Source organism: Chelmon rostratus, chromosome 10 (genome assembly GCF_017976325.1).
Source record: "Chelmon rostratus isolate fCheRos1 chromosome 10, fCheRos1.pri, whole genome shotgun sequence".
NCBI lineage: Eukaryota > Metazoa > Chordata > Actinopteri > Chaetodontiformes > Chaetodontidae > Chelmon > Chelmon rostratus.
The window spans coordinates 14008574-14020407 of NC_055667.1; the positions used below are offsets into that span (position 1 = coordinate 14008574).

General features: G+C 41.8%; 1 protein-coding gene across 1 annotated transcript; it reads left to right on the forward strand.

Moving 5' to 3' along the window:
• The first annotated feature begins 541 nt into the window (after positions 1-541).
• On the forward strand, positions 542-11530 carry smc1a (structural maintenance of chromosomes 1A). The gene is made up of 26 exons (XM_041945424.1): positions 542-911; positions 1486-1674; positions 2334-2446; positions 2818-3021; positions 3437-3675; positions 3779-4037; positions 4584-4724; positions 4810-4892; positions 5007-5106; positions 5545-5652; positions 5776-5961; positions 6160-6339; positions 6451-6597; positions 6781-6918; positions 7425-7541; positions 7634-7740; positions 7853-7994; positions 8106-8251; positions 8356-8509; positions 8601-8708; positions 8884-9040; positions 9151-9305; positions 9472-9623; positions 9725-9794; positions 9956-10066; positions 10472-11530. Exons 1-26 carry the CDS (start codon positions 803-805, stop codon positions 10550-10552), a joined length of 3696 nt encoding a protein of 1231 aa, XP_041801358.1. The 5' UTR covers positions 542-802; the 3' UTR covers positions 10553-11530.
• Positions 11531-11834: the final 304 nt, after the last annotated feature.

Genomic DNA, 11834 nt, shown 5'->3' on the forward strand with positions numbered 1-11834 from the left:
ATCAGACGCAGGTGCTTTTATCTAAAGCCAGATTTTTTATCCTCTCCTGGCCTGACAACATCACACAAAATCCTGGATGGGCTTCACTGACTGTATGCGACAAGTCCAGGTGTATTTTCTTCAAAGACAGGCAGTGATCACAGATGTAAAGCAGCACTTACCTCTGACGTTAGATGTGGCCAAACTATCTCAGGTATTTGTGGTACTTGATCCATGTAGCTCCTCGGTGAATGAAGCTGTTTCGCTGCACGAGTCCTGTTGTGGCTGGAGGCCCCTGGTAACCATGGTAACATAACATATTCAACATGCCGCAGCACACTTTGTGCTTTATTTAACACAAATCATAACAATGAGTGGCGTAAGTCTGTACAAAACATTAAGCCTCTACGAAGTTAACGTAATTTATTGTGTGTGAGTGAAAGTGGGATACGGGGCTCAACCCTGGGGTCGTCAACTCAATTTCATACCTCTATGTGGTCTCGCGATAAGCCGTGCGGTTTAGTGTCTCGCGCGCTCGAAGGTCTTCCTGTTGGATTGTAAAATGGCGCTTTGTTGTCACAACCGCATCGCGTCTACCTGATTAAGATTATGAAGGCTGTTTAGGTTATCAAACTAAATATGCACTTCATAATGTGACTCGTGCACAGGCCTGCAATAGACTGAACAGAGAGGTTCATTCATTTGCGTGCGTACTTCGTCTTTGCGATACCTCGTCCGGCTTGTTAGCATTAGCTAGCTAACATTTTGCTAGCTAATACTCAGTGCAGTTTTTCTTTAGAATAGCGACACAAATACCCCGAAGATGGGTTATTTAAAATTGATAGAGATCGAAAACTTCAAGTCGTACAAAGGAAGACAGATCATTGGACCCTTTCATAAGTTTACTGCAATCATCGGACCCAATGGATCAGGTATGTTATGATTGAAAATAACAACTCGCGGCTAATGCAAACTGCAGACTGGTTGCTAGCATTGGCTAACGGTAAACAGTACAGTAATGCCCACCTGTCTTTAAAAATATCTTGTAGTTTATGCATAGAATTTATGTATGCGTGGCGCCTGACTTGCTGAACAGCACTTTGACTGCCTATTATACATCCATGTAACGTTACCATTCTGCACTCTTGTTTTTTCAGTGTTATTCGTATTAGAATTTATATTAACTTGTACAACGTTGTATGTGTCCAAATCAGTTAATTTGTTGTGCACAAGATCAAACTAGGTTTTTGTCTTTTAAAAGGTTTAATATCACATTTCTTCATTTTCTAATGCGTAGTTGTTGTTTATCATCAGGGTTAGGTAAACACAGATGGGTTATGTCCAACGTGCTTTACAATGTAGCGTCTCAACTAACTACTTTACACATTATAACGATTATGAAGATAAACTTAAATTGTGCAGTGTACCCAGTAAACGGGTGACTCATATTTGGATTTCATATTAGCTTTATATGGGCTACTTAAAATCTGAATGCTGTTGTTGTAGGAAAGTCCAACCTTATGGATGCCATCAGCTTCGTGTTGGCAGAGAAGACCAGCAACCTGCGAGTGAAGACTCTGAAGGATCTAATCCATGGAGCACCCGTAGGGAAACCAGCTGCCAACAGGGCCTTTGTCAGTATGGTTTACCAGGAGGATAACGGAGAGGAACGCTCCTTCACAAGGGTCATCATCGGTATGAACTGCCATTGACAATAATGTTGGAATGTATGATTTTGTTACTTCATTAATCGGAACTATTTGAAATATTAGTCTAATAACTGTCTTGAACCTGAACCAGAAATTAGAAGGCATTTACTTTGCTGTAGTTGTTTTTTTCTGTGTGCTTTACATTTGACCAAAGTTGGAGGGATTGAATTGAAAGTAACACAGAAAAAAAGCTGAAGCTTGTATGTCTAAATACAGCTGTGCCCCCTTGAGTATTAAATAATTTTAAACGTTGCCTTAAAATCCTACCAGTACTCTCTGGTTTGAACATGAGGCCCTTTGACATACCTTTAGCCAGTGTGCTCACATTTCATTTGAATCCATCCTAAACCCTAAAATCTACCCAAGATGCAGTTAAGATCTGTAATCAACCTCTGTTGACTGCTTTGCAGAATTAATTTGTCATAACATTATTTAAGGTAGTCATGTAGTTATGAAAAAAAATGTGTTTATCATATGATATCTGTCTTTCTTTGGGTCGATTTAATGAAATTTGCATTTCATTGTATTATCCTGTATCGTATAATAACAATAAACCTCACACTCATGCAGTAATCTTGTTTGTCTGCTTGATAAGCTATTTCTGATGTTTTAATTCCTAACATGTGTATCTGCCCTGTGTTTCAGGTTCTTCTTCTGAGTACCGCATCAACAACAAGGTGGTGAGCCTGCCTGAATACAGTGAAGAGCTTGAAAAACTTGGTATTCTGATCAAGGCTAGAAACTTCTTGGTCTTCCAGGTGGGACTGAAATCCTACAAGTCTTTTCAAAGAGATATGTATTCTTTGGTGTTTTTTATAATGCTTCTATATGAAGTCGCAAGTTTGCTATCAGACAGCTGTGCTTTGCAGTGATCACAGTACAGTTAAGAAGTGTTGTTTATGATTCAAATTTGCTATTTGCATTTGTATGATGAAAATTATACAATGTACAGTTTGGGGTGTGGTTAGTTTAGCAGTGCATGTGCCTTCACTTGGCATCACAGCTTTGAATGTGACTCAGCCAATTAGAGCAGAGCCCAAAATATCCATTTTCTGGTGTAGATGAATTAACATCTGGGAACATGGTGTGTTGTTGTTTTTGTTTTATTCACTGCTTGTGCTCCCTCCAGGGAGCTGTGGAGTCCATTGCCATGAAAAACCCCAAGGAGCGTACAGCTCTGTTTGAGGAAATCTCACGTTCTGGAGAGTTGGCCCAGGAGTACGACCGCAGGAAGAAGGAGATGGTGAAAGCAGAGGAGGACACGCAGTTTAATTACCATCGTAAGAAAAACATTGCTGCTGAGCGCAAAGAAGCCAAGCAAGAGAAAGAGGAGGTATGTACTTTGTGTTCAGTCTAAATATTGTATCTGTGGAATTATAGTTAATTCTATATATTTGTGTTCTGGTTTAATTGGGAGTTAAATGCCTGGATTTTAAAGTTTATTATCCTATCCTACACCTAAGAGGAATTCAACCTGCAGTAAGAGTTAGTTGTTAAGATGTGCTTCTGATGAATTTTAAAATTTTATTATGTGTATTTTGTGTTATCTGTCTTATTTTATTACATTAGATTTAATTAAATGTTATAGTCATTGCAGAGTACGGAGTGAAATGCAGTATTTATCTGCAACCCACTATTATTGCTGCCTGTTTTGACCATGTCAGATTCCATAAAGGCCATCAGTAAATAAAACACACAGAATTTAGTTCATCACACTGTCCATCTCTCTCCTCCCTTTATTCCACCAGGCTGAGCGTTACCAGCGTCTGAAAGACGAAGTGGCCAGGGCTAGTGTTCAGTTGCAGCTCTTCAAGCTGTACCACAATGAGACTGAGATTGAGAAGCTGAACAAAGAGCTGGGCCAGCGGAACAAGGAGATTGATAAGGACCGTAAAAAGATGGACCATGTGGAGGAGGAGCTGAAGGACAAGAAGAAGGAGCTGGGCAGGCTGATGAGGGAGCAGCAGACCATCGAGAAAGAAATTAAGTAAGTGACAATTACTTGGTTCCACAGCTCACTTACTTCCCTACTGTGTAACTAATGCCATTTAAAACCTAGGGCTTTGTTAATCACTTGACTCTGCCCACAGAGAGAAAGACTCTGAGTTGAACCAGAAGAGGCCGCAGTACATCAAGGCCAAAGAGAACACATCGCACAAGATCAAGAAGCTCGAGGCGGCACGTAAATCACTGCAAAATGCCCAGAAGATGTACAAGAAACGCAAAGCGGACATGGATGAGCTGGATAAAGAGATGAGGGCGGTGGAGTTGGCCAAGCAAGAGTTTGAGGAGCGCATGGAGGAGGAGGCGCAGAGCCAGGGCCAGGACCTCACCCTGGAGGAAAACCAGGTCTAATGTTGGAATTTTATACACGTATAAGTTCAATTCAGTTTGAATGATTTATTAAAACCTGCATTCCAAAAAAGTTGGGATGCTGTGTAAAACGTATTAAAAAAATTCCCTTTTTAAATGAGCTGTGTTTAACAAAAACGTTTTATGAAGTGTTCCTGAGCCCATGTAGTAACATCCTTCATACAGTCATGTGTTCACAAAGTGGTGAACCTCGCTCCATCCTTGTGAACGACTGAGCCTCTCTAGGCGGCCCCTTTCATACCCAATCATGATACTATCACCTGTTACCAATAAACCTGTTCACCTATTCTTGCAATTCTTCAATGGGTAATTTATACTGTGTACACAAATATCTAACCTACCAACATCCTAACTGACTGTAAAGTGGTCAATACAACTAGGCAACCATGGTTCCTCAGAATCCATTCAGTGGATTGGCAGTAAGATGGTATAGTTGGAATGTTCGTCATAACATGTCATGAAATAAGATCTGTCTTAAAATATGGATGGCTTTACAGGACCCACTCTCTTCTGTCTCTCCAGGTCAAGCAGTACCATCGTCTGAAAGAAGAGGCCAGCAAACGTGCTGCCACGCTGGCACAGGAGCTGGAGAAGTTCAACCGCGACCAGAAGGCCGACCAGGACCGCCTGGACTTGGAGGAAAGGAAAAAAGTGGAGACAGAGGTAAAGATAATATGAAAAAAAATAATAAAATAGATTTTAACTGATTTGAATGCATAAAACCATATATTTTGTTGTCTTTCTACAGGCCAAAATCAAACAGAAGATCCGTGAAATTGAGGAAAACCAGAAACGTATTGAGAAATTGGAGGACTACATTTCCACCAGCAGGTACGCAGCTCTCATTGTTCGATTGTTTGTACTGCGCTGTGTTCAGCTAATTGATTTCATAGGTTTCTCCATTATATTGCCTCATTCACACTCTTTTGTCCTGTTACCCCTCAGGCAGTCACTCGATGAGCAGAAGCGCATGGAGGAGGAGCTGACGGAGGAGGTGGAGTTAGCCAAGAGGCGAATTGATGAGATCAACATGGAGCTTAACCAGGTACTCAATACACACACACACACACAGAAAGAAAATCAAATTTCTTCAAACAGTATCATCTTAGCTGACTGTTGATGATTTCAGTGTGCAGTAGTTGCTCGAGACCCTTCTGTGGAACACCTTCATTCGTGTTTGCATGTAGCATCTTCAGCTAACCTGTTCCACGGAAGTGAGCAACAGAAAGCTAAATGTATACATGTGAATTAATGGATGTTGATCACTGCAGACACTTCACATACCAGGGAAAAGCATGCGTGACCAGTGCAATAAATGATGGCTAGGTGTGCCAGTAATCCATGCCAGTGGGCCAGCATGCACAGCACCGGGGGCTGGCACTCCGATTCTTAATGTTATCAGTTCCACCTGTGTTTGACAAGTGAAAATGTCAGCTGTGAAATCGTCTACAACGAATCCTGTTATCTTTGTCTTCTTCTGTAGGTAATGGAGCAGTTGGGAGACGCCAGAATCGACAGGCAGGAGAACAGTCGCCAGCAGCGCAAGGCTGAGATAATGGAGAGTATCAAAAGACTCTACCCTGGCTCTGTGGTAAGGCAACCGTGGCAATACCCTAATTTCCTTATGCTTGCAAAGGCACAGTTTTTGCTTCCCTTCTACATTTTGTCCTAAACATAAATTCTTAAAAATACGCTGCTGTCTCTCTTTCTCCAGTATGGCCGTCTGATCGACCTGTGCCAGCCCACTCAGAAGAAGTATCAGATTGCCGTGACCAAAGTGTTGGGCAAGAACATGGACGCCATCATCGTTGACTCAGAGAAGACTGGCAGAGATTGTATTCAGTACATCAAGGAGCAGAGAGGAGAGCCCGAGACCTTCCTTCCTCTCGACTATCTCGAGGTGATTACTAGAAAGTACAGATAATATGTCTGCACAGGGGGTCTTTGGAGTGGTTACGATATACAGCATCAAAGAGGCAACATTGAATGAAAACATGAAATTTCAACAAACTTGAGGAAGAAGAGGTCAAATAGTGGAAATTTTAAATAGCTGTAATTAAGAATTTTCCCAATATGTCTTCTTCTTGTCTTATCAAAGGTGAAACCAACAGATGAGAAACTGAGAGAACTGCGAGGAGCCAAACTGGTGATCGATGTGATTCGCTATGAGCCTCCTCACATTAAGAAAGCCCTCCAGTATGCATGTGGCAACGCCCTGGTCTGTGAGAACGTAGAGGATGCGCGAAGGATCGCTTTTGGGGGGCCATACAGACACAAGGTATTTGACTTCACTTAGGTCACTAACTGAAGATGGAAGGATTGGAAATTGTGAAAGGTGTAAAATCTGGCTTCCCTCGCACCTAACCTCTCCTTGTGTCCCTGTGTCCAGACGGTAGCGTTGGACGGTACTCTGTTCCAGAAGTCTGGAGTCATCTCTGGAGGAGCCAGCGACCTGAAGGCCAAAGCCAGGCGCTGGGATGAGAAGGCAGTGGACAAGCTCAAAGAGAAGAAAGAAAAACTCACAGAAGAGCTCAAGGTAACTCAAACTCCTGATCAAGGAGGCTGTAGTTTTGGTCCTGTTTGTTAGTAAAACGGGGTGTGTGTTTGTTGGAATGCAGCTGGATAACCTCAAAATGTGATATTGTCACTGACTGCAGTTTGGTGCATTGTCAAGTGAGGTACACTCACAACAATTTCTACTTGATGTCTGTCTTTGTAGGAGCAAATGAAGGCTAAGAGGAAGGAGGCGGAGCTGCGTCAGGTGCAGTCTCAGGCCCACGGTCTGCAGATGAGACTCAAGTACTCCCAGAGTGATCTGGAACAAACAAAAACCCGCCACCTCTCCCTCAACATGCAGGTACAGTCTGGTCACACCTTCCTGTTTGTTGTTGCTATGGATGTTTTTTTACTTTTGAAGCTTCAGTTTGGGTTTTTAAATGAAGCTTTGCATATCTGTCGTCCTATTTTATGATGTCACCTCCCCCAAAAATATGACAAATCCTGAAACAAAATCCTCAGTTTGAATAAAGTGATTAATTGGATTAAATGAGTTATGATGAGTTATTCATTGGTGTAAATACATGTAGGCATTCAGTAAACATTGACTTTTGGACTTCAGGGGTTGGAAACCTGTGCGACCACCGCTGGAATCTAATTCTAAAATAATATAATGTTAATAACTGATACCCATATAATCTGCAACTGTGCTGAAATACCAGGTTTAATCAATGAATAGTCATGCAAAAAAAAAAAGAGAAAAGGCTGTGCAGCATTTAAATGTTGACGTAGGTTGTCAACGTTGCGAACAAAGCTTCGAACTGTAATGAATTTTGCATTACATCTTGTTTCATTTGTGTCATGCAGGAGAAGTCTAAACTAGAGAGCGAGTTGGCAAACTTTGGCCCTCGCATCAACGACATCAAGAGGATCATCCAGTCCAGGGAGAGGGAGATCACTGACCTGCGAGACCGCATGAACCTGGTGAGACTGATACAAAGCGACTTCCATTTAAACGCCTGTCTGTGAAAATGTGCCGTTGCAGTAATATCTATGTTAATGTTTTTGTTTCCCAGGTGGAGGATGAGGTGTTTGTTGAATTCTGTAAGGAGATTGGAGTGAGAAACATCAGAGAGTTTGAGGAGGAGAAGGTGAAGAGGCAGAATGAGATTGCAAAGAAGCGGTGAGTTCAGTGATCAGTCCGATGGAGTGCAGGTCAGTTCCTTCCGAGTTGTCAGCTAACCTGTCTCAGGTTTCCTGTGTGGTCTAACCCGACATGCATCATTTTTCTTCAGTCTTGAGTTTGAGACCCAGAAGACCCGCCTGGGTATCCAGGTAGATTACGAGAAGAATCAGCTGAAGGAGGACCAGGAGAAAGTCATGATGTGGGAGCAGACCGTCAAGAAGGACGAGGCTGAAATAGAGCGGCTTAAGAAGGTAAAACAAAAAGTGAAAGATGAGCCTGACTTCTAAAATGTTTCGCTCTCAATTTTGACATCAAGTTAATTCTACTTTTGTGTCTCTGTCATCTTTCTTATCCTTCTGCAGGAGGAGCACAGGCACATGAAGATTATTGATGAAACAATGGCTCAGCTGCAGGATCTGAAGAACCAGCACCTCACCAAGAAATCTGAAGTCAATGATAAGAACCACGAGATGGAGGAGATCCGCAAAAAACTGGGTGGTGCCAACAAGTCAGTGGCTGCAAATGCACACATAAACTTCAGTATTCGTGTCATATAAACAGAAGTATTACCTTCGAGTTGGTTTGTGCTACAAATATTTTTGTATCTCCCAGGGAGCTGACTCAGCTCCAGAAGGAGGTGACAGCCATTGAGACCAAACTGGAGCAGAAGCGCAGCGACCGTCACAACTTGCTGCAAGCCTGCAAAATGCAGGATATCAGGCTGCCTCTTCGTTCTGGAACTATGGATGATATCAGCCAGGGAGAGGTACACACAAAGCCGCTCATGCAGGCTCTAACTTTTATATCACTGGGAGTGAAACAGAAAATACCATCCTTCTTTTGCTCTGCTGTTCCAGGGAAGCTCCCAGACCGATGAGTCCAGCAGCCAGAGGACGTCCAGCACTGTTCTCGCTAAAGAGGCTCTCATAGAGATCGACTATAGCAACCTGTCTGAAGACCTTAAGGTAGCTGGTCCACATCAGTGTCTTAAATTTAACAAGCCGCCTCCTCTCTTAATTTTATTTACAGAGTTACAAAGTGTTTCACAGTGTACAAAAGAGGGAAAAGATCTATATGGAGCAAAGATATGACACGTATACTGTCAGACACAGAAACTTACTTCATCCCAACTTCCTACAGGATGCACTGTCAGAAGAAGAGATTAAAGCGGAGACTAACACACTGCAGCAGCGTCTGAACGAGCAGCAGAGCATCCTACAGAGGATCAGCGCCCCCAACATGAAGGCCATGGAGAAGCTGGAGAGCGTCAGGGACAAGTTCCAAGAGACCAGTGACGGTGAGAAGGCGGGAGAATGAGAGAGAGAGAAATGAAGCATTGCAGGTTTACGGTGCCTTTCTAGAGCTCTTAATTATGTTATGTCTGTTTTGTTTCTGTCCTCCCCTCAGAGTTCGAGGCTGCTCGTAAGAGAGCCAAGAAGGCCAAGCAGGCCTTTGAGCAGATCAAGAAGGAAAGGTTTGATCGTTTCAATAACTGCTTTGAGTCTGTGGCCACTAACATTGATGAGATCTACAAAGCCCTGTCACGCAACAGCAGTGCCCAGGTACGCCTCAGTGTTTTTTTTAAACAATAACCTATATAAATTTAGTGCTGCAATATAAATTGTGGTCAGTGTGGCTCATGCAATGGCAGATAACACACAAATCACAGGTGATGCACTATGTATCAAAAGCAAAACAGTTTACAATGAGTGTGTCCCTCATCTGTAGGCTTTCCTGGGCCCAGAAAACCCTGAGGAGCCGTATCTGGATGGCATTAACTATAACTGTGTGGCTCCGGGGAAGAGGTTCAGACCCATGGACAACCTGTCTGGAGGAGAGAAGACCGTTGCTGCTCTGGCTCTGCTCTTTGCTATTCACAGGTACGCAGTCTGAAAACATGTTTGATTTTTAAAAAAACAAAAAAAAAGAGAGTCTTTTGCAGAAAAGTGTTGTTTACAATGTCTCTCCTGCTCGTCTCTAGCTACAAACCAGCCCCCTTCTTTGTCCTGGATGAGATTGATGCTGCTCTGGACAACACTAACATTGGCAAGGTCTGTTAACAAATGCTGTTCGATTCAGTGGCTTGAGCTTTTTAATCAGTGTTTCTTGTAGTGATTTCTTTTTTTTTTTTTTTTTTTAACACGTATTTATGAATGCTGCTCATGACATAAAACACAAAGTACAACTCATAATTTCCCTCTGTAACCTAAAGGTGGCCAATTACATCAAAGACCAGTCTGTGCAGAACTTCCAGGCCATCGTCATTTCTCTGAAGGAAGAATTCTACACCAAGGCAGACTCACTCATCGGTGTTTTTCCAGAGGTGCGTTTCTCAGTGTCTATAAGAAATACAGTGCAAAATAGTTAATTGAAAAAAGTTAAATAAAACATAGCCATGAACCTTCAATAGTAGCTGGAAGCTCATCCACTCTTAAGTGTTATTTTTAGCAAAAACTTGAATTACCTTAGTTAAACTGGTTAATCCATCCATCAAATTTCTGCCACTTCTTCCATAAAGTCGTAAAATCTAATTTGGTAAATACTACAGAAAGTCTTGTATTATAGGTTTTGAATTCATCATCATAATGAATCTTATTTGTAAGACTTAGTTTCAAACATGCCTGATCCTGTAAGGATCCAGCAGAAACCTGCCAATGATAACAGATAACAGCATCTTCTGTACATACGATCGAAGCATTAACTAATTTTCCTTCTCTTCTGCTCACAGCAAGGAGATTGTGTCATCAGCAAAGTGCTCACTTTTGACCTCTCTCAGTATCCCGATGCCAACCCAAATCCGAATGAATAGGACGAACACTCCCAACACTGGTATTTTCACCTGCTACTCTGTCTGGATTGCTAACATATTCTGTAGTCACAGATCATGTATCCATTAGGTCCCACATGTTATTTCCTGTTGGTTTCTATGTTTGTGTATTTTTTTTTTAATATGCTAGAGTAGTGAATTAGTGAGGTTTTTTTTTAGTTGTGGGGGGGTCGTCCTTTATAGACAGCGGCGCCTGGGATGTATGTACATTTATAAAAGCCTTTGTCAATTTGGCCATACAAGAGTGATTATAATAATCAGTCAAAATGAACTATGATCATGTGAAAACGCGAGGGAATCCAACCTTTTTAACAGACTGTAGAATTTGTATCAGTGTCGAATTTACCTGAAGCAAGTATTTGTTGTCAGAGCTTTTATACTGTTTATGACCCTCTTTTCAATGGTGTGCTCGAAAGCCTTTGCCTGTCTTTAGTTCTGTGTACTAAAGGATGTATTTGCAGTTTTCACGCGCAACCTTTTTTTAAAGCTTAATCAGGAAACATTCCCATGTGTGATAGCTAAATAAAACCCCTAGTTAGCTACAACTGGCGGTGCTATAATGAGATCACGGAGCTTTGTTGAAACTTTCATCAGAACATTATTTCAAAGGAAATGTGCTGAGGTTGTACAGCGTTATGAAAAGCATCAGTCTCTCTTTATATTCCTTGAGTGAGCTTCTGAATCAGCTTTAGATGAATGGAAAAACTCAACATGAGACTACTCTGTCTGTTTTAGTCTGTTTTATTGAGTTCTTTGCTTCAATAAATAAAATTTGAATTATTTAAGCTCCTTTATTTATTTTTACTTTTATTGCTTTTACTGTGTAATGCAAGCATGCAGCTCTGTTTCTAATATCAGGTGCAGCTTTTGACAGCTTTCTGCATCAGTTTTGAGGATTTTTTTTCCCCGTATTTGAACCTAAAATAAAGCATCCATGTTGCTGCATTAGTTTCCATTCCATAAGGAGTCAGTGTCTGCTTTGCTAGACGAGACTATTTATAGAGGCTCTCAGTTTTCACACTAACTTCTGCCGGGGTGAGCATCCAAAACATGCACCTATCCTCTGATCAAGGCTCCGTCTGCACTAGCTGCCTCATTGCAAGGCATTTCTCTCATTATTTGTGATCGTTATTTACTGGAGCAAACTTACCTGTTGTGTAAGGGTTTTCTTTTCCTTCTCCGAATCATAGCCTGTGCTGCCAGATGTCCGTCTTTGGTTTGTTTGCAGAAAGAAAACTAACACAGAAATGAATGTTTGGATGAT